This window comes from Molothrus ater, chromosome 1 (assembly GCF_012460135.2).
Source record: "Molothrus ater isolate BHLD 08-10-18 breed brown headed cowbird chromosome 1, BPBGC_Mater_1.1, whole genome shotgun sequence".
Lineage (NCBI taxonomy): Eukaryota > Metazoa > Chordata > Aves > Passeriformes > Icteridae > Molothrus > Molothrus ater.
Genome location: NC_050478.2, coordinates 7205404 through 7229073, shown reverse-complemented (window position 1 = coordinate 7229073; position 23670 = coordinate 7205404). Strand labels below are relative to the sequence as shown.

Here is a 23670-nt window from a genome sequence, read left to right as displayed (position 1 = left end):
TTATTCCCATCAGTGAGGTAGAAGCAGAGAGGGAGGTTCACAAGGTCAAGCACAAGACCTCTCCCTCCATGGGCTGCAGGTCAGAGCTCAAGTACTCAAAGAGAAACTTCATCTGTAGTCACTGCTGGCTATGAGAGTGGCTTTACAAACCACATGTTCTTCTCTGTAAGTCTTACTTACTTATTGCTAACCTGAAACTGTGGCCATAGAAAAGCAAGAAAATACCCCTGGCTGAGTCACCAACACAAACCCAGTCCAAGCAAGGGAGATCCAGCAACTTTGCAGTGAGCCAGTGCAGAATCATTCAGGCAGGACAGAAGTAGCTGTGGTACTGTCAGTACAATGTGGTGAAAAACAAACATGAAGGAATTTCAGCTCAGGAATAGAAGCTGATGAAAGGCAAATAAGAAATCTAGACATAAATACAGGTGAATGGCTTCACAGAGCAAGTTTATTTCTGATGTATGTCTGCAAGATGAAAGGTAAAGCAGAATATCCAGCAACTGGCCATGAAACTATTCCAGGCCAGGTTGGATTGTGCTCTGAGCAGCCTGGTCTAGTGAAAGGTTCCCTGCCCATGGCAAGGGGGCAGGAACTGGATGAGCTTTAAGGTCCCTTCCAACCTAAACCATGTTATGATTCCATGATCACAGATGCCAGAACTAATAAAGACCTGGACTTGCTGTTTCATGGCCAACAGTCCAGCTACCGGTGGATTAAATTATTTTCTCTTTGTGGGGTTGTTTTTATTTTTTCAACAAAATTCAGGAACTCTATCAGCTTTTCTGAGGTCAGTGAAATTATAACACATTTGCAATTTAGGTTACTTATTTCTCAAATAAACAGATAAATGAGACTACCATAAAGCCCAAATGCATCTAAAGAAAGTGGCAGCTCTCCAGGTAAAAAGAATCAGCCATCTGCTCTAAAATATAAAAGCAAAAATCTAATAAAACCCAGTGACAGATCATTTCACTCATTGAGAGAAACTTGGAACAGTAAGTCTGAAATCAGCTCCATGAAACTGGAGGAGTCACACAACAGAGAGGTTGCAACTAATCTGATGGCATTCACTACATGGAGACTCAACACATACTTTAAATCTTAATTCTTACTACCACTACTACTTCTGTTACTATTATGAATCCTTTTTAGGTCTGCTTACAACTTTGAGATGGTCTTTAGGTGATAAACCTTTTGGGCTTTGAGCATTACTACACAAAGGAGAGATAAGACTCAACTCAAAACCTTTCTGGTTTATTTCTAGGAGTGATTCTTTGTGTTATGACTTTTGGAAGAGCCAATTTGTCACCTTTGGAATGAAGGTATTTAAGAGCCTGGACATTAATTAGGAAAACAACAATTGACTTTACTAAAGAGTTTAGTTCAACTATATGAACAAACTGTTTTCAAGCTAGAAGATCTGTTTGGAGCTGGTTTGTGCTGGAATGTCACCCACACAAATCTTGTGAGGGAACATTAAGTGACAATACACTGAAAATGATGAAGCTTATGTTGGAGCAAAACGTCTGTGGCTGGGAAAAAAACCCAATCGCTCAAAGGAGGAAGCATTTACATCCCAGTTTCTAAATTAGCTATTACTTAATTAAATATGAAATTTTGATGTGTTTTTTGCAAACATCCTCACACAATCTTTCTTGTCAACATATTGGTTTTCTTCATGCTTTTCCCCTTTTGTTTAAGCTCTTACCTCAGGCCTTGTTCCAGGACAGGGTGTTAGTTCTTTAGACTGCCATCTAAAGTCTAATAATGGAATTCGTGAGACTATTGTAGACCAATTCGCAATTTAAATTTAGGACTTTGCATCTTAAAAATAAATTAAATGTTTATATATACAGTAGACTCTCAACATGCCTAGGGCACCTGAGCTAGTTCTTCCTTCTCCAGAACCCATCCCAGTTTCCTTCTGCTGGCTGAAATTAACAATAGTGAATGTATAAAGAAGCAAAAAAATTTTAAAGCTACAAAAAGAATAATTTTGCAAATCCACTTCAGATACCTTCCTCTCTTGCTCTGTCATTTTTCCTCACAATAATGCAGGTCTTAAACACATGCAGTGGAAAATACAGGATCCCAGCATGGGAGATGTTCAAAATCAAGATTAGGAAATAGGAGTTTTTCTCCAGAATACACATTTCATAAAGACAGAGATGCTCACCCCTAGAGTGTGATCTTTCTGCTCTTAGGAAAGTCCTTGTTCCTGCTGCTCAATTGCTACACCAGCAGTGCTGTGGCTCCTGGGGCCCCCTCAGGCTCCCCTCATGCCAAACAAAGGAACACTCATTTTCTGCCTGTAGAAGCAGGAGTGCTGGGGCATGGAGACCCTGGATACTACGAACTACCTAGATCTGTGCTGCTTTAAGGAGGATTCTGCTGTTTGAGAAGGAAGAGTAAGGGGTGGGTGGGATCCTGTACTCCTGGATCGCCCACTATCACTCAGAAACACTCCAGAAAAATATGAAAGAATGAATCATAAATAAATAATAAATAAATAAATAAATAAATAAATAAATAGACATATAAATAGATAAATAAGCCCTCCAGAAGCCCAAAAATAGAGGGTGCAATTAAAATCATTGCTCTTTACCAATGGTAAAGAATTTCTCTCCTTACCCATGTTACTGTTTTTCTCCTAAGAAGCAAGATCAGTGAAGAGGTTTGCCGTGCAGGGAGAAAAATAAACAAACAAAAAGAAATAAAGATGAACTATTAGAACTACATTGACACCTTTGATAAAATATTACAAAATGTGGTAAGATGCCAGCAATGCTGACTGCTGATGTGCAATCTGCCTATCAGGGTGACCGGTGTGTTTGATTTACACATTTCTAATTGTGATGTACTATTTCAAGCTACTAAATATCCTTATATCTTTTTTTTTTCTGCTCCGATGAGTTCTATGTTTTTAACCTGTCTCTCAAATATTTGCTGCTTGATCTCCATTGAACTGTGATACTTCATTTTGCATTAGATTGTAATCTAATGCCAAAGCTGTGTTCAGCTGTGCAGTGGAAGAGCTCCCACAGAACCCTACTGGGACTCTCACAATGGTGAGTGATGAGCTAGGAGTGGGCTTCAGTCGACTGGTATTTATCTGTGCTGTATATTTATGGCTCTGAATTCAACTAGCAATCACTTTTTAAAAATTACTACAACATCTTTAATTAGAGGACAAGAGCAACAAAGAACCTATAATTACAAAAAAAAAAAAAAATCATGTGGTTGATGCAGTGAGTAATGTCTTTGTCATCACCCTGCTCTTGGGTTAGGTCACTCTTCAGTCAGCTTCAAGGACAATCACTACTAATTAACAAAGCTTTTAAACTCTTCCAGGTGGTCCAGACCACTGAGGTACTGTAAGAATACTCAGATACACAGTTCTTAAAGTTGTCTGTCCCTTATGTTGACTTCTTCCAAAATGCAAAGAAGAAACTTCCTTCAATACAATGAAATCAAAAGTATTGCAGTTGGATTTTTGTGCCCTCCCCATGGCCATCCAAGTCTTTCTCACCATGCTCCTGATAATTTGGCACATGCATCCATACACAGAAAAAGACAAAGACTATTCAGGCTGTGCAGATTGACCATCTCCCTTCTGTACTTTAATGAGCAGAATTAGGACTGGACACCAAAACTAGAGGTTTAAGTTGTGTTAAATCTATCTGATGCCATCCATCTGGAGTTAGTCAAGTGGCAGCAGCAGCGTGGTTTGCATTGGAGCTCAGTATTTTGGACTGAAAAAGGGTTGAAAGAGTAAACAAACCTAATGCCTTGCATCTGAGGTTAGATTTTTTGTTGTGGTACATGCTAGTAGAAACTCTTTTGTATAGACAAACATGATTTCTTTGAAGAAGCAGAGAACTCCACCACCAGTTTCTCCTCCTAACTGTAAGGACGTGCAGTATCACCGATAACCTCGCTAGACCCGAAGGGATGGTATCACTACTGCTCTTTGATATGCAGATACTGGGAGCTGCTATTCTTATCCTGCTGGTTTTGCATTTAGCCTATGGACAAAACAAACAGGTTCTCCTGAGCTCTCCCTGTGCCCATCCCTCTTGCCTGCCCAGGTTGCACAACTGCAGTGGACGGGCCATGGTCCGGGAGGAGCAGGTCCTGCTGCTGACCACGGGCTGCTGGTGTGACCAAGCTGCTGACCATCAGCTCCTGCCTCAGAGCATCACACACCACGCAAGCCCCGTTCATTCCAGGGACTTCTCAAAACTACTCGAAACCCCTTTTAATTTAAGCCATAATTGGTAGCTGGCTTTGGCAAAGAGCAATTTCACAGGCGTCAAGAGTTTAATCGCAGCCACGCGAACGAGCTTCCCTTGAGTCACAGCTCCCCAGTGCCACCAAGGAGCATCCCCTGAGTCACACCAGCCCAGCCACCTGCTCCTTTCCAGCAGGAGCAGAAAGAACCCACACACACCTGTAGAAAGATAAGTCCTTAAAAATAAAGAAACAGCTTTTCTCTGGGTGGGAGTCAAGTTCTTCTCTCAGGTAACTTGGACAGGATGAGCGAACATGGTTGTAAGCTGTGCCAGGGGAGGTTTAGGTTGGACACAAGGAAGAATTTATTCTTGGAAGGAATTATTGGATACTGGAATGGGCAGCCCAGGGAGGCAGTGGAGTCACCGTCCCTGGAGCTGTTTAAGTGTAAGATTGATCTCAATTCAACATTTAAGGAAGGACTGGACATGGCACTTATTGCCGTGGTCTGCTTGGCATGGTGGCATTCAATCATAAGTTACACTCGATGAGTCCAGAGTTCTTTTCCAACCTATTTGACTCTGTGATTCTGCCGGCGGTGTCCAAGGAATCCCAAACACGTACGAGGGTCGGGCGGGTGGGCGGCCGTGAATTGAGCCGGAGGCCGGACTCGAACCCGCGACTCTGCATCCCGCAGGCTCCTCCCCGCGCTCCCGGGGGGCCGAGCCGCGCAGGCGCAGAGGGCGCGGCCGGGCGGGGGCGCTGCGAGGCGGCGGCGGCCGCGGGGCCGCGGGGCCGCCATGGGTGACGCGTTCGGCGGGGCGGAGTCGGGCACGCAGGTGAGGCGCGGCCCCCGCCCCACTCCCCCGCTCCCCGCAGCCCCGGGCCCGGGCTCACGGGCGGGGAGAGCCGGGCGAGGCTGTAGCCACGGGAAAAGAGGAGCGCTGAGCCTCCTCCCCTCACCCCCACGGGCGGGAGCGGGGGAGCCCCCGCGGGGCCTCTTGAGGGGGCGGTGCGTGAGGGAGGGAGGGAGTTCCGCCCCCGAGAGGCCGCGGGGGCTTTCCCCGTGGATTTCCCGGTGGATTTCCCGTGGATCCGGGAGGGAGCGGGGTTGCCTGGGGCCGTGTTCTGCCTTTGTGTCGGGATGCGGGTGGATTTCTGCTGTGGGCGCTTCTTGGTTCGAGTGTATCGATAATTATTTTCATAAATATTCCCTTCGCGCTCCCCTCCCAGGCGTTGGAGGGGATGCCTAAGGAAGAAGACCTGTGAGGAAGGTTTCCTTTAAAGGTTCGGACTTGATGATCCTAAAGGTCTCTTCCAAATTTATGATTCTATAAATAAACATTTTGTAAGGTGGAATTGCTTTCCTCCTCTTCAGGAGAAAAGAGGTTTGTGTTTTGGGATCTTGTGTTGTTTTATTAGGTTTTTTTTCCCCATTTCTCGATGTTTTATTTGTTAGAAACTTCACTTTCCTTCAGCAACTTAATTGCTTGGAGATTTGTGTGTAACTATACCAGAATATGCTGAATACTTCACATAAAACAGAAAAGTGTGATAATATTTATTGTTAAAGCTCTGTGTGGTTTTTAGTGGGACTTGGGCTTTTAAGCACTTTTGACACTTAAAAAAAAAATTATTACCAGATGTCCACTCTAGGCAAATAGACATGAATTAAGGACATGAGGTGTGCTCTTTGTCCAAGGGGTAAATGCATTTATTTGTCCACATGAGTGGTGCTGACAGGGAATGCTCATGGCATCAGCTGCCTGCAATGGATGGATATCCAGCCTGGAACAAGGGAGGAGTTGAAAACCAACAGGTTAAGGAAAGTCAATATATGAATACAGTGTCCAGACAAAAAATGGTAAAAGCACTTGAAACAGAAAACACTTAATTTAAACCAATACTTCTTTAAATAGTCTCATGCATAAAGTCAGATTTTACTGAGTTATATATTGAGACCACAGTATTGTGCTTTTATTATTGAATATAATTAATACAACAAATTAGAACTTCTTGCAAAACATCTTTGGTTTATCACAGTAAAAGTAATGATAAATAGCTCGCATATGTCTTCATACCCAAAGTTTACAAAAGCTCAATCAGAGCGGTTATAGTGGTTGAGAATTAAATTTTGTCTAGTACTCGAGATAGGTTTGTATGTGTAAATAGCCTGTAGGTTAGCTCACAGCCTCTACCAGAGCTGGAGTATTTAATTTGAATTTCTTTAACATTTTAATGAAGTAATCTCTCATTCCTGACAAGACCTACGTGTGTGTTTGCATTGATGCACAGCATCAATGGAACCAACAGAGTACAAGCATGTCCTGCATTAGTCAGTGGGACTGTCCATATGCATATTTGTTTCTTAAAAGGAAAATAAATTATAAAAGGCATAGCTGAAATATTTGAGTCTCATCAGCTTCGTCATTATTGACATTTATCCCAGCTGCTGCTGAACTTTTGCTGTACAGCTTTTTCTCTACATGTAACTGCACATCTGTGCAGTTTCTTGCTGGCATAATTACATTTTCAAAGAACACCTAAGAGTGAGGAGCTACCACTAGCAGGTTGCTAAAGGGCGGTGTTTTGTGTAAAAAAAGATGAAGAGAGGCTTATGGAGGAAGAAATGAGCACCTACACTTTGATTATAGAATCAGGAGTCTCTAATATGGGATTTGAAATCGACTTGGGAATTTTTTCTAAGCTCTTCCCGCTCCGAGGTTCTCTCTAGGGATGCTGTCTGTCCTTCTGTACATTGTGTGTGACAAAGCTTGAGACCCCTGACATCCACCCTCCAGATTACCCTTTACATGCTGGGGATTTCTCCCCCTCTCATATTCCAGAAGAGCACAAGAGGAGGCAAAATGGGAAAGCCTCCCCTGGAGCAGAGCCAAGGTGGCTCTTGCTGGATTTGGAGCAGCCTGTGCTGTCCCTGTGTAACGTGGGCAGAGGTGAGGGATGCCTGTGTAGTGTCTCAGCTTTGCTTCCATCACTTGTGCTGCACTGTGGACAAACCTTTGTGAGAGCTGAAGGAAAATTGTTGGCTGTTTCTGCCAGGAACCCCGTTGCTCCCAGCATGGCACTAATGAGGCAAGTGCCTTTGGAGATTCTGCTTCAGAACTCGGAAGTAAATACAAGCTGGATAAAAACACAGGTGTGCTATCATCAGCAAATTACCATAAATTACCTTCATGAGCAGTGCTCAGAGAAAGCACCTGTAGTTATTTAAAATTAATCCATAAACTTGTCATTTAAATAACGACAGATTCATATTTAAACCATAGTGATCAATTTACTCTCTCTCAGTAAAACTTAAAGAGTTGATAGTCTAAGAGGACACAGGGGCTCACTGTTCCAGAAAAAATTCACTGCAGAGGATATATTTGTTAATGTACAAATGAATTTAGGAGCAGGAGGCTGCAGCAATGTGTTAAGGCCAGCAGTAGTTGTGACTGCTGGCCCCAGCAGTGCCCATCATTGAGCCCCTGTTAACCCTGCGTGCTGCAGCAGTGCTTCCTCTGCTGGGAAGTGAAGAGCATCAGAAAGCAGCAGCCTGTGGTGGTTTTCCTCTTTCCCTCAACTTCCACTGCTGACAAAGGGGTGAGGGATTCCTGGTTCTTCTCCCCAGTGGATGCAGCCTCTCCTCACTGGTGGCCAGGCCCTGGCAGCAGAAGAGCTGCACATGCAGGGCCTGCCAAGGCCCTCTTGGTAGTTGAGAGCTGCTGGTTTATGTGCCCCAAGTTAATTCCTGTATTCTTGTGTATGTGTGTCCATCTGGATTTTTGCTTTGTCTGATCATGGAACCCTGCTGGTTCCCAGGAGTTCACCATTTGTTTTGTGCTGCACAAATGTGTGAAGTGTAATGGGACGATCTGCTGATCCAGAGCAAGGTCAATTTGAGTGGTTTTTTGGCCCTTCAGAGGATGAGTCAGAAAACTCTCCTGGATAGGTGTGAAGAGGCCAAGGCAAACACATTGACATTTTGTTAATGGAAGGGACTCTGAAAATGTCAATGAAAATGTCACACTTACATTCCCTTTGTGACCACTTGAAGCAAATTCAGGACCATTTAATTTTTTACTCTTAAAGGCAAACACACACATACACAACTGTTTAAAGAACTTTCAAGATCATTCAGAGCAAGTGTTGCTCATGGATCTGACAAGGAGGGAAAGCAAGAGAAGGCAGCAGTTTTTGAAAGTGTGTGCTCACTGCTCTTTTGGTCTTGAGGATGGGATAAAACTGAACAGGATTTGTTTTGTTCAGATTTCTAAATGACAGCTGGGTGTCTTGGAGAATGTGGTATTTGGCACCAGGATAGGTGCTCTGGTGACACAGAGCATCCCAGTAATGTCCTTTGCCATGTACTGGAATACATGTAGGGAATAGCAGCTCTAGTACCAGGGAAAATGTTCATTCTTGCTTTACACAGTGTGCCAGAACTAATAATAACACAGGTTTTGTGAATACCTGTCTGCTTGCTATGGAAATACCTCTCAATTTAAGAAACTGTCCATGATCTTTGAAGTAATTAGTTTTACAATGGACTTACTTTACGAGGGGCTTTGGAGAACTTGCTTAACAAATTCAAGCTTGCTTTAGAAAGGTTCTTGCAGGAGCCACTGGTGACTAATTACTTTTGAAGATTCTTAATCCATACTCTGTTTGAACAAGTAACTATGATATAATAGGATTGTAGCCCAGAGGAGTCCTGTGTAACTTCCAGGTGAAATGCACATGGTTTTACTTAGAAATGCTCAGAGAGGCTGGCTCAGGGCATTGTTGATGGGTAAGGTTTCACCTCTCAGCCAGTATTTTTTTTGGAGGTGATGGTTGTTACAAATGATGTTCTTTCCCTTTGTTCTTGGAATGGCAGCACTGCTGTGTACTGGAAGTGATCCCTCTCACTAATGTCCCTGAGCAGCCTTTGCTTTTTAAACTTTATTTCTCCTCATATCTCCAGTCCTCACTGCCACTGAATCTGTGTGCTTGTTGTTTGTAAGGCTGGGACCTTCTGTTGCTGTAGTCCAGACTATACATTTCCATATGTATTTATGAAAACACTTTTAAAATCAGGCTAATCTTTCAATAGGACTCTCATGGAAAACTGTTAGTTCTTAGAATCCTTTACATTTGTGTCCTGAGGTTCATTATTTAAAGTTAACAGCATGGCTCTTTGTCTTGTCTTTAAAAGCTGCTTGCACGACTTGAGGGCAGAAGTTCTCTGAAGAATCTCGAGCCTTGTCTGTTTGCTGAGGAAGGATCTCCTGTTCATGGTAAAAATGTGTCTTCATCCCATTTATGGAAAAATGCTCATGTAGAAGTATTCTCAGAGATAAACACACAAGTAAATTATTTTGCTTTAGATCAGAATTCTAATTGTTGATGTAGTTCAATGCAATCTAGATAAAATGGAATAATGCAAAGTCACCCTTCCAAACATTATTAAATAGGCCTCTAAATCTACTTTATACATATCAAGACACAGGTGTAGGTGAGTAAATACCAAGCATGTTGGTCAGTGTCAGTAGTTTTCCAGCAATTTGTTCTAGAGTCTGTCATTAAACCTCTTTGTTTGTTTTTTTTAATCAGTGGTCTAGACAACCACCACAAAGTCATAACTGCAGAAATTTGCAAAGAACATGAGGTTCAGTGAATAGCAGAGAGTTCAGTGATACAGAGTTATCTGGGTAAATTAGGATAAGGAGCATGAGCAAACAGTATTTTTCAATGAAGCCAAGTCATCATGCCATTCAGTCCTGACCTGAACAATCCTAGGTATACTCAGAATAGAAGTTCATAAACAATTCCATTATGGCCATAGGTACTAATTAGTTAAATGAGTTCACAATGCAGGATCAACATGGCTCATAGAGACCTTCAGTGAATGAAGGAGAATTTCAGATTGGAGAAGTGGGAGAACCTTTCAATGACACCAGTACAAGAAATTTTAAGATCAAGGCTGGATATTTTAATGAAAGAAATTAGTGAACTAAACAGAAAAGAACACACTATTCAGGAAGTCAGACTGATTTTCCAGATTGTGTGAAATTTCATGAATTTCACGATGGAAGAGACAACTCTGATTACACAAGACTAAAAATATGTATGAAAAAAGGCATATGAGTGGCAAACAGTGAGGATCAGTGGTGAGGTACTACTGTTGTGGAATTTATGTATGAATGAGTGGATTTCATAGGGCAAGTATGTGGCTTCAGTGGTTAGCAGCACACTTATCTGCAGTTTAAATTCCCACAAATATGGAATGTTCAGAATAAAGAGCAGAAAAAGCAATAAAAAGAATCAGGATAATTGGATGAGAGATGATGCTTAGTCTTCAAACACAGTCACTGTGAGACTCGTTGTGTATTGTTTTGCAGCACTAGTAAACACATGTGGGCTTTAACAGTACAGGATTCCTGCCCTGAAAGTTTCCAGTGTCACATAACAATGATAAAGGGTGGAGAAATACTGCTAAGCCAGTGCAAGTAGAACACAGAAGAATATTTAAATACTCTCATTTCTGAACTGCTGTGTTACTCACAAGAGGAATTAAGGACCAGGAGTGAAATTGGTGTATGCTTTACAAGACTCTCAAATTCTTATTTTTTTAGAAAATGAGATATTACTGTATTTTTTTTCAAAACAAATATTAAACAATCTTTTAGTCTGGATGTTTGGTATTTTTTAGTCAACTTTACACACAACAAACAAATGTTGGAGACTGAACTGGCTATGTACTGGTCAAACAGATTTTAAGATATTTTCTTGAGGATCACTAAGTGCCCTTGCTGCACTCCATAGTGTTATGTAATTTCATGTCAAATGATCTGCTTTGCTCCTAAAGCTTTATAGGTTGTTCATGTCTGTCTGAAGACTGTTCCAGAACCTCAGTTCTAACATGGCTGGAAACCTTCTAAAATTCATCACTGGTTTCTCTGTGCCAACAGAGTCATTGAGCTTTTGAAGCACTTGTATTTCTCTTCTGCTTCCAACAAATGGTATCAATTATTACCCATATTGGTCATGCTTTTTGGCTGACATTAATGAAGCTGCCTAACATACTAGCACAGCCCTTTAGAAGTATATATATAAATGGACTTCACCTTTTATTGCATTTTTGCTTTGTCTTTTAATACCACAGTATTCATGTGAGGCCATGTGTTATTTTGATGTGTGTTCACATTATTCAGTCTTAAATCCCTGTTGAAGGCCTACCTCTCCATTTGTCATGAACTTGACTTTTAGTGTGTCACTGTGGAATTCTGTAATAGGTTGCCCATGAAGTCAATACTGAACAGCTCTTCATCTAAAATGCTGTGATTAAAGCAATGCAAAGACCTAAATTATTCATTTTTTTCAAACAAATACATGAAGTTTCAATAAACTATCCAAAGGTTACATTTTAGTTAAGTGTTCATAACTTGCATGTCAAGGTACTGTAAAATAGGGACAGGTAATATAGGTATTAATGTGATACTCTAACCACTGCTTCTAATTATGATGGACTTGCATATTTAAGAGCACATAAGTACATTAATTACATACCATTTAAGCTCTTCTGGAATGGAGCAAAAGTGACACAAGCATTAAATAATCTTCCACTATTGCCAGTCCATATTTCCCCTGCGCCACTGGCATGAAGGTGTGGGTGTCAGTTTAAGGCTCTGATGTTCACCAATTGCATGACACCCAACATTAACTTGGAATAAATATTAGGCCTTTCTACTTCACTTATAAATGGTATAAATAATAGTGACAGCTTCTGCACAGTATTGTAAATGACCAGCCTAGAAACTTCAAGGTAGCCTACGATGTGAAACACACAAAGTTATTGCTGAGTGTTCCAACAGCCTGTTTGTATCTGCTGTGTCAGAAAATAGTTTAACCAGCATTTGCTGGTGGATTGATTACAGACAAAAATAAGGCTCTTCTCATTCAAGACATAACAGCAAACTGATGGCCAGGACTGAACACGGTGTTTCAGTTAAAAATATATTAATCTTACATAAATATTTACATTTCTTCAGCATCATTTAGTTTAACCTGCATGCCCATTCATAGGAGTGGGCTATTATTCTCTTAAGTCTGCCCATAATGAGCCAGTTCTGGCTGCCCTGAGCCAGGCAATGTGTTCAGGGACTCCTTAAAACCTAACTCTTGAATTCACAGTGCTGAATTTCATGTGAAATCACTCTACTCATCCATCTCCATCTGTTAAATCTTCACAAACTTAAGTTTTTATTAACCCAATTAGTTTGTCTTCTGCATGTTTTGCCAAGCTAATGGAACATTCATCTACTGATATGTTTAATGTCTGCCAACACCAATTCTAATAGAAAAAATTCCCATTAACTTTCTTCCATGTTAAAGTGCTGTTCCTGCTCTCCCTCTCAGCCTGTTCTCATCCTGTGACAGTATCTTTTTACTAATCCTCTTTTCAAAGTTGTTTTGACATTAATGGATGATGCTAGTCGTGATCACTCAGTTTCTTCTGTGACCTACTGTCAGTGTGTCAGAGGCTTCTTGAAAACGTTGCTGGCCTCACTTCCTCCTTTGCTGTGTCATGGCTTGTCCTCTCTGATCCAGAGAAATGAATTTCCCCTCTTATCTTACTGTAACAGCCTGGTTGCTAATTCAATGAAACCCTACATTTATAGATGTTGCTATAAATGGTTCCTGTTTTGCACCCGTTCTCCTTGTGGGCAGCCTCTTGGATAATCAGGAAGGCACAGAAATCTCCAGCTCTCTTGAGGTTTTCTTGCAGTCCAAGCTGTTTCTGTTTGCAGAGTAACTCAAGTGTCTTGGTCCAACTACAGGGCAGCTGTGGATCTCTTTCAGCAATGTTGAGCAAACTTTGAGGGGTGCTTGGCTGTCTTGCTGTTCACATTTATAAACCACCACCACAAAAACCTCTGAGAATGATTGTCATTCAACTTAGAATTTTTACTTAAATAAGTTTTATTACTTCTGCCAATAAAAAACCCCCTCATCTAGGGTCATTCTGTAGCACACAGACATCCTGCTAGAATGTCTTCAAATGGAAAAAGTGAAGCATTTATTTCCCAGAAGAATTTTTGAATCCAGCAGGTCATATTTTGCTGTAAAGGCAGGTGAAGCAGTATTGCCTGTTGGCCCCACTCAGTTACTGGTCTGGATTCAGAAATGCCAACCAGGGTGGCAGAAGTTTTGTGTCACAGACAGTGGCAAAAGACACACTTTGTTCCTTATCAAGAGCTGCCTTACACAATTGTTCTAAAATACTGCAAGAGACAAAGTAGGAGGGAATGACCTACCCAGCACTTTTAGGAGGAGCTTTTGCAAGCTGGTATCTCACCCTGCCAGGGTGTGGTTATGTCTCTGGCACAGGCTGTGTGACAGCAGAGCCACTGGCTGCAAGTGACAGCATCAGGCACCGTGACCTCTGCACAGGAAGAGAAAATAAAAACTTATGTCCCAGGATGTGTAGTTATCTTTCATCTCAGAAGTGAGGGAGCCATTCAGAACAGCTTAATAAGGGCTTGGGAGACAATCAAGCTTTTTAATAGATTTCAAAGGATCAGAAATTCATATAAATGCTATTTCTGAGTGACACTGAAATGGACAGACTTGTTACATCAGGTGTAAATTGCTTTTAACACTTGCAAAGGGAGAAGAGCTTGGTTTCTTCTCTACCATCCTGCTCCCCTGATCCCAAATTGCATCTTGATGTTGTAGGCACTTGTGAATGAGGACATCCTCTGGAAGCTGAGCAGTGACTTGAAAAACCCTGTTAACTCAGGCAGGCACAAGCATGTTTAAGGAAAGTTGCAGTTAATTCTCTACTCTCGCATCCCCCTATGGAAAGCTGTCAGGCCATTTGCACTTGCCCAGGCCATGGAAATCTCTCACCTTCCTGCAATTACAGTGGTGTGATTCTCCTTACTGCATGTGGTTACCCTCCTGCCTATAAAATCCAAAATGTCATAAATAACTCATCCAGTTCCCAAAATTAGAAATTTATAAAGAGCAGCTAATAAATTAACTTCTTCTAGGGTCTTGCTCTGATACAAGACATCAGAAGACTTTGGATAAGGCTTTTGAGTATCTTGCATTCACATCCAACAAAAGAACTGGTTTCCTAATGAAGCATAATGCTGTTTTTAATTAACATTTTAAATTTTTATGATATGTATTTTATGACCCACATGGATGAGATAATTAGGCTGAATCCTTTTATGAACAGAGATCGTTTGCTTCAGACAGAGGCCTTGCCTGGAGTTGAAGGAATCCCTGAGTCTCCCTTGTCAAAAGAAGCAGTTTCACATTATTATCACCACAGTTGAATATAAGCGCTAAATAAACCTACTGCTGATCTCTTCACAAGTCACAGATTCCTGTAGGAATCTTGTGACATGCAGCACAGTGACATCTATGTGAAAGGACCTCTAATATGTCAATTTTTTTGTTTTGTTTTGTCCTCTGCTTTGTTATTTCTTAATTGTGTGTTCATAGTGTACATGGTTTCTTAGCCACTTTTGTGTAGCAGCTTCCTCTTCTGCCTTTATCTGCCTGTAATGATATAGATGAAATCCAGTTGCCAACCTTTTCTTGACGGAAGTCTCCTAGATAGTGCTGGCAGAGGCTTTCAACCTTTGTTCACAGTTGATTAACTTCACTTTAGAGGCCTTTCTTGAACACTGAAATATCTGTTGGTGGATACTAACCAGGATTTAAACCATTTTATGAATGTCGATTAAAATGCATTTCCCAATTTGTGGGATAGTGAATGTTGGTTCAGAAAACACTGAGAACCAACTCTGGGCTAGAAATGCTCTTACCTGACAACACACTGCTTTGTTTTTAAACAGGAGATGTTATTGAATTCCATGGCCCAGAAGGGACAGGAAAAACAGAAATGCTTTATCACCTGCTAGCCCGCTGCATCATTGCCAGAGCACAGGGAGGACTGGAAGTAGAAGTCATGTTTGTTGACACCGATTACCATTTCGATATGCTCCGGCTGGTCACCATCCTTGAGAACAGGCTGGCACAAGGGACAGAAGAAATGATAAAGCAGTGCCTGGGAAGGCTCTTCCTTGTGAGCTGCAGTAGTAGCACTCAGTTACTCCTCACTCTCTACTCTCTAGAAAACCTGTTCTGCGCTCACCCCTCGCTCTGTGTTTTGATTTTAGATAGTTTATCAGCTTTTTATTGGATAGACAGAAGCAATGGAGGGGAGAGTCTTACCTTGCAGGAGATGAACCTGAAAAAATGTGCTAACTTCCTTGAAAAGCTTGTGACACAGCACCACTTGATCCTCTTTGCAACAACACAGACATTAATGCAGAAATCTGCAAACTCTGCAGAAGGCTTTTTACCTTTAAAACTTCCACATGAAACTGATACAGACTACAGACCATATCTCTGTAAATCATGGCAGCAAATGGTAACACACAGGATGTTTTTCTCTAAGCAGTGTAATTCTGGCAACAGCAAAGGTTTTACTGTAGTTTCTTGCCACCTCAAAAGAAACCAGATAGTAAAACGTTCATTTAGTGTTGCAGAATGTGGAGTTCAGTTTTAACATCAGTTTATTTTGTAAACATTTATCAAATCCAGGTGCTTAATGCCTGATTAGGTCTAAGTACCGTCTCATAACTTTTCAACTAGCTGGTTATTGCTGGTTAATTAATAGTTGTTGTCACCATTTTCTTGAAATTCAGTGAAGGACAGGGAATGGTAAAATTTCTTAATTACTTCAGCAATTCCATCCAAACTATAGAGGACTATTGACATTACTTGTTTGTGCTTAATCAAGAAAATAGTAACACATAAAATCCTGGTATCCTTCAGCAGTCAAACCAATGTGGCCAAATGCCTGTTGGAATTTCTGGATCTTACTCCTCTTCCAAGCTGCAGAAGTAGGAGCCTACTTGTCTGTAGCAGAGGTTGCAAAGAGGCCAGAGTTCACACTTTATAAACATTGGCCTTGGTTTATTCCCTGCAGCTTTGGGCACAAGAAATGCCAGTTTTGCCTGAAGAAGAGCTTCATTTTCACAGCCTATTAAATAGTGGTGATCCTGACTGTGCTGCTTCTCCTGGCTCACAGCCTCTCCATTTACATTAGGGGGTGCTCAGAGGAGCAGGGATTGCAGGTGTTCTGATCCTTACAAATGTCTGGCATTGAAGAATCTTCAGCTATTAAAGAAATAGAGGCCTGGTTTCCATAACTGAAGGAAAAGTAAAGACCCAGCTCTGGGTATCTGTGAGTTTGTGCTGCATAACAGCAAAAAGTTTAGTTTTTGGAAATAATTAAGTGCAAGTTACAGGTTATTTTGGGAGTGGAGGTTGGTTTTTTTTGTTGTTTTTCATTTTTTAAAATGATGCACAGACTTTTTTCTCTGCCTTTCCTCATTACTCCTTCCCACTTCTTTCCCTTCCCCAGTCTCTAAGAAATCCAGGAATGCCACGCCTCTGGTCTTTACCAATATGTATTTGCCACATGTAGAACATTTGTGTGCAGGATTTGGCATGTAACATGTTGCAATTCTGGCACAGAAGATTCAGAACTTACAAGAAATGCCCTACAGTTCTGGCAAAGAACACCACATTATTTATGAACCTAGAGTGCCCTTTGAAAGCTTCAAAGTACTTTACAAGAAAGAAAATTGCACACAGTACATTATTTAATACAAAAACTTACATTAGCTTACAAATTCAAATTACTCAAACAAGGGGGAAATACTTCTCACAGTGATGTTTGTTCAGTCATGTTGCACAGCACATTTTATAGTTTAGATTGAAGAGATTATTAACAAAAATGCATATTAATAAGAAGTATCTAGCTCAGTATCTTTTTGAGGAAGATGCCTAAAAAACTCTGTTGTGAGACACTTACCTTTGAATTTCCTGACTTCTGAAGCAGCTTTTTCAAGCTGAATGTATGTTTGGAATCCCAGCCTTGTACAGTTCAGTTACCCTCTTGGTTTCTGTTGTGTCTGTTCACAATGAGTTCAGTTTAATTATTCTTTCTGTGGAAAACTTCCTTTTTTCCCTTCTCATTTTAAACCTTCCATCTGATCACTTCTTCATGCCATCAGTTCTTTTACTCTGGCACATCAGCAAACTTTGCCTTTTGAACATCTCCCCAGAGCTGATGATTTTATAGAATGTCACTTCATTTGTGCTTTCTCATCCATCAGCACCAATATGTATTTTATTTCAAAACCTGCATAGGTACACAAATACATGAAAAATTATATAAAAACCATTCAGCCTAGAGTGGACCAAGGTTAGATAGTTTACCATGAGTAGACACTTCCATTATGAATTATGATAAAGGGCATTATTGAATTTTTTTGTAAAAAAGAATGGGAAATTTCAAGTAGAACTAGACAACTTTAAAATCTGAAAATTCTAGGACTATGTAATTTCTACTAGAAAAAAAATCAAAGCCAAACAGCCCCCCTTTCCACTGGAGAATGCAACTCCACTGATGATTAACTTCTTCATAAAATCATACTTGCTGAAGAATATGCTTGAGAAAAAAAACAATGGATATGTTCTGGCATTCCCAACTGGAAAAAAAAGCTTTTATATTCTTCACAATGTAGTTTGTATTTTGCATTGTATTATGAAAGAAATGCCTAAATTGAAATGAAGCCAAAGTTCTAGTTGATCAAAAAGAGCACCTCAGGAAATTTTGAAATTTCCCAGTTTTATTTTTACTTTGAATGCAGACAGATTTTTTAAATTCTCTGGTAATTGTAATATTCATGCTCTGCACATTTGTTTTAGCTGTATAGCAAGCTTGGATTTCTGAGGTGCTGAGCATCTGCATATCCCTGTAATGCTGCAAGAGAGATAGGCAGTGCATAATCTGGGAGTTCACTGACCTCATCCTCTGCCAAAATTATGCCCTTTGGAAAAATGAACCTTTAGGATACAAGTCTCAGAAAGATGCAGTGATAAAGAACATGGAAAGCAGCAATTTTTTTGTACCTTAATGCTCTGTGGCTATTAAACATGGGGTTTGCCATTTTTTAAGTGAAGAATTTTCCAAATTTTGTACCAATTGTAGTTATTGGAAACTGCAGTCCATCCTTGTGAGCCAGGAACTGTGTATGAAATGTAGCATTATACCTGGAATATTCTGCTTAATGCAGATCCTCCTCTTTCACCCAGACCTGAGGTACCACCCTGTCTCCAGCCCAGTGTCTCACCTGGGGTGCCCTGAGCTGCTGCAGCTCAGTCTCCCAGGAAGGAAGCACATTTCAGGTTAGTAGGTCTGGTTTAAATCAGCCCTGCAGAAGAGCATGGAATACACGTATTCCTGAACTCTGATTTAAGGCATTTCTTAGAAATGAAAATCCTTTCATGTCAGTGCCATTGTTCTTCAGCTCAGGGTGGTATTATTAAGGCTTTTGTAGACACAGGAACTTTTTACATTCCTTAGAATTTTGTTTGTTGTTTCATATGCAACATGGAATTAAAGCAGCAAGCTTGAAATAAAGAGGAACTAGTTCACCCTTTCCCCCATTCTTTTCATAACGAGAGGGCTTCTTAGCAAAACCAAGTTAAGGTATTTTGCAGGGTTTATATTTATTTTCTACTATACTGGTATTTCTATGGACACCTGGAAAGAAAATGTTGAGTTTTATATTCAGTTAAAAGTTCTTTGTATTCCTAGGCTTTTTATAGAGCAAATAAAATACAAATAACAGTTTGCTTGGTTTAAGTTCACGCTTGCACATAAAATTCAAGTTTCCTTTTTCTTATATAACTAATCTCAGAAACTTAGTTTTTCCTGGAGTTTGGAAATGGCAGAAGATAAATGTTCTCCTGTGGAAACATACCTGCAATGGTAATTTTGCTGGAGAGTAATGGACAGAGGAAGAAGAAATACCACTTTTGATGGCAGCTGTATAGAAGCCATGGACTGTGTCTGAAGAGGAACATGACTTTTTACTTTTCTGTGGCTGCTCTAATAAAATGTCTCTTGAACCTTTTTATTCAAATGTACTTTTGATATGCAAATGCCATACTGGGGTGATGGGCAACATCATTTTGCCATCACCAAGCCTGATGTCAAACTCAACACCCACCTCAGCATAAAGCTGTTCCACAGCACAAACTCCAACTGGTGTAGAAATTGCAATGAATTCTCCCCTGTGTAAAAGCTGCAGACAGGTGCAGTGTGTCCAACAGCTACAGAGTAGCACAGGACCCCTGCATTTTGTGAAGAAGGGAAGGCACTGGAGGGGCTTGGAAGACTTTGGCCATGGAAAAAAATTTCAGACAGGTAAAGGAACATGAGTCCAATGCATGTGCATGATCTGGATGGAGAACTGATGCCCTGCAGCAGTCTCTGAAATCAAAGGTCTGGCTGTCCCTGTGTGTGAGAGAAGACAGCAGAGTGGCACTGGGCTGTGAATAACATGGAGTGAGACAAAAGGGCCCTTGAACTTCACTGACCTGTCTGGCATGGCAATACTTACAAAGAGAAGGCTGACTAGAGTGGGGCTGTATGTTGTTCCCACCTGGGAATATGGATTCCACTATGTAGATTCTTTATAGCTTATTTATAATGAAAATATAAAACTCTGCTGCTCTGGACCCAGGAGGAATTAAATGTAAAAACAGACTTTTTATTTTATGTTGGGGTTGTTTTCCCCTCCAGCTCAAGGCACCTTCCCAACAGTTAGCACTTAGCTCCAGAGCACTCTTGCAGCTTTCTGTGGCAGGAGCAAGTTTCACTGCAAGTGAGTCCTTCTCTCCTTTGCTGAGGGTTTATGTGCACTCTTTATTACTAGCACAGACTGGGCTCCCCAGACAGGGAAGCTTGAACCCATGTGACACATCAGTTAAGTGGTAAGTAGCTGTGGAGGCTCGATTCTGTTGGCACTCGGGAGTAATGTCACATTTGAGTAGATGATTTTGAAGAAACGGGGCTGTGACTTCGTTTGGGAAAAGCCTGGCACTCTTCCCTCTGCTTTCCCACCCTGCTTTGCATCGTGCCCCAGCCAGCTGGTCCTTGTACCTGTGTGGGCCCCAGTGCTCCAGGAGAGCGGTGACAAGATGTCACCGCCTTGCCAAATGCTGGTGAGCAGCCATGTTTGGATCTTGGCACTCTCGTTCTGCAGGAGTTGGCACAACCACGAGAGTTAATTTAAACCTTTTGCCAGGTTTCTTTCTCATACATCTCGCTGGGCCTGTGCTAAAGACCTCCTAGCCGTGGGGGAGATAGGAAAGAGAAGAAATCCTGGGATTTGAATATTAAGGACAAGATTTTAGGCCATTGCTCCAAAAAGAGGCTTAGAAAGGCTGTGAGGTTCCTGCAGTGGCAAGTCAAAGCTCCAGAGGTGGCTTGGTAAAGGTCAAGGAATGGACTCTACATCTCCTGTCAAGGGATGAATAAGAATTTGATGTAGAATATCTGCACACTCTCATGCTGCTGATGGAGAAGGCCATGCTGTAGTGGGCAGTGCTGTCTCTGAGACACATCTTGGGCTCTGACAGTTCTGTCTCCATCCCAATATCTCCGTGAGGAGGGAAGTGAAAGAGGAAGAGGTTGAGAAGAGGGGAGGCTGTTGGGAAACTCCTCAAGGCTTTGCTGAAGTGTGGGAAACAGGAGAGCCATTTGGTCATCAAAAGCTGACAGGCAAAGGGCTCCATTTCTCTCCAGAGCCTGTAGAAAAAGGCCCATAGTAGCAAAGAACGGCTTAGCTAAAACCAGCACACTCTCAAAAGGTCAGGGGGTTGCAGGAGCAGCCTGCAGACAGCATGAAGAGGAAAACCTGGCTGGAGAGGAGACACTCACCACCAGAGCTGCTGTTCTGCTCCTCTGAATTCTGTGAGCGTGTTCCTGGTGGACATACTGCCCCTGGAAGCTCATGTCACAGCTGGAGATGGGACACCATTCAACCTCTTCTGGGAAGCAGGAAACTGGTGGGAGGCCACCCTGTCCCCATGGCTGCTAAGCAATCTTGCCCATGATGAAGAGCATTCACTTACAAGGTCATGGCTAAACTTTCCCTCATCCTTTATTTTAATGCCTTAACTTAGTGGCTCTGCAGTGATACTACTGGCACTGCTTGCATTTCAATTACCATATGCATCAGTGGCACTTTTTTGACAATAAAATCACATTTTGTGAAATTATACAGGTGCTGGTATTTTCACCCATCAGAAAAAAATGATGCTTTTAAAAAAATTTATGAATCCCCTAAGCAATGCTAGAGATCAGTTGCATAGGCAATGAAGTTACAGAAACCAATGGAGGCAGGAATTTGAATAGCCCATGCAGTCCAAGGAAAGGGCTCACCATCTTTAAAATCCATGGAGGCATTCCAAATATGATTATTCTGCAATCCTGTTCACAACAAATCTTGCAGGCTGACACTACATGCCCCTTCCCATTGATTGTATGGCCTGCACAAGCACTCTGAGCCTATTAAGCCTGAAGTCCCTGCTGCAGATAATAACTTAGACATTTCAGTCCCTCGAGCAGACACAAGAAAGTACTTACTAGCACAGTTGTCAATTTTGTGGAAATGTCCTGTGGGATTCCATAAGTATCCTAACAACTGGCTGAGCTCTTTCCTTTGCTCCCACAGGTGTGGTTAAATCAAGGAGCAGTCAGTGCTAGCTGGAGGCAGGCAGGGCTCAGCTGCCTCGTGATCCACTGCTGGCTGCTAAATGCTCAGGAAAGGTTCCATCTCCCACCATGGCAGAGGAGTCTGTGAGGCCCTTCTGGACTCAGAAGGGAAATCCTAATATGCCTGATTTTCACCATGCTACAGTAGCAAATCAGCCTTTCTCAGTGGTGGAAATAGGAATTTCAGACATTCTCAGGTCTTTGCTGGTTGCAGATCAGCTCACACTGATGTCAGTAATTCACCCCTGTGACCAAACACCACAGCACAGCCTGAAGGAGATTCACCTGGAGGCACCTTCTGGGAGGTGCAGCACGACTCCTGGACCAGGACACTGCTCCTGGCATCCCTCTGGCACAGGGAGAGCTGGCTCTGCTCCCCTCTAGAGCTGCACAATGCTCACATGTGGTGGCAGTGACATCCGACCACTGTCACAGAGTGCAGGCACCTCTAAAGGAAAACCCTGTCTCTCATCCTGATCAAATTCCATAGCTCTGCTCATGGCTCTGCTCTGGTGGAACCTCATGCTTGTGCTTTGTGTTGAAGTCACTTCTGTTTTGTGAAGAAGCTCAAGTGGTTTTCCTGCTCTGGATGAAGGACAGAGGTTGCATCCACCAGTCTTGGTGATACTTTACCCACCCTCATGGCTGTGCTGGCTGTGAACCAAATCGTAAGGAGAAAGAGCAGCATAACAGAGTGTCAAAGTTACAAAAGAGGCTTTTCTCTTTGCATTGGTTTGTGGTTTATTGCTGCTTCTAATAGCTCTTCTAGGAAACAAAATTTCCCAATACTTCCTTTTCTGGTAAGACAGAGTGTGTGTGGTATCCTACCCCAAAGGGAAGAAAATAACATTCTCTGGGTTTATTTTTTGAACTAAAAACATACTCTGGTTTGGGCTGTGCATTCCTCAACACAGTGTTGCTCCACTTGTGGATTGATCAAAGATACCATGGACAATGGGAAAATTAGGAATGCTAGAACACAGAGCAGGCAGGTGTTTAAATGAACTCACGGGGTATGAAGAAAATTCTGCAGATCTGAAAGCCAAAAGTCAAACTCTGAACTATTCCTTCTGAATTTGCACTTTTACATGTACAGCACATATGAATTAGAGCCTGAAGATGATAAAAATGCAGACTTAGAATAACAAGGCTGGTTTTCTAGATCTTTCGATCCTACAACCTGTTTTCTCCAAGACCAAGGTTTCGTTTCTAGGAAAATAAAGGTGACACAAACAGAAGTGCTTTCTGTTAGGATAAGAAATCATCAAATATCAGTGCAAAGTTTCAAAACCTGCTGAATTCTCAGTGTGTAGAATTGATCCTGGCTACTCTCTGCTCTGGATGGTTTCAGTGTCAAGTGTTGTCCTGTCATTTATTTGAAGCCAAAACCATTATATTTGGGAAGCAGGTAGGCTTTCAGACTCTCCAAAACCAATTCATGTAATTATGGGGTAGGATGTACTAAAACTAAAATGTTAATTGATACACAGACTAAAACAAATATTTAGTTGCCACCAGGATTCTTGTGAACAACAGCAACACACTGATAGGACAGAGAAGGCATTTCATCTTGCAAAGCTGTCATGACACAAAAGAGGACATGCAAAGGCAATGGAGAAATCCTTTTGTTTAATGAAAACTGAATGTGAGGTACATTTTCTTACATTGTGGTCTCCTGTCCCAGCTCTCCTCCCTGTCTGAAACACTGTGCCAAAGCTCAAGCAGTAAATCTCTCTTTGCCAAAAGAAGCCTGCTGGAAACCAGAATAAATACAAGTGGAGCCTGGAGTAGAGACT

The 23670-nt window shown here is 41.7% G+C and overlaps 1 protein-coding gene across 1 annotated transcript; it reads left to right on the top strand.

Annotated features, from left to right (window-relative positions):
- The first annotated feature begins 5008 nt into the window (after positions 1 to 5008).
- On the top strand, positions 5009 to 19229 carry XRCC2 (X-ray repair cross complementing 2). Its single transcript, XM_036379054.2, has 3 exons — positions 5009 to 5072; positions 9431 to 9512; positions 15087 to 19229. Exons 1-3 carry the CDS (start codon positions 5034 to 5036, stop codon positions 15800 to 15802), a joined length of 837 nt encoding a protein of 278 aa, XP_036234947.1. The 5' UTR covers positions 5009 to 5033; the 3' UTR covers positions 15803 to 19229.
- Positions 19230 to 23670: the final 4441 nt, after the last annotated feature.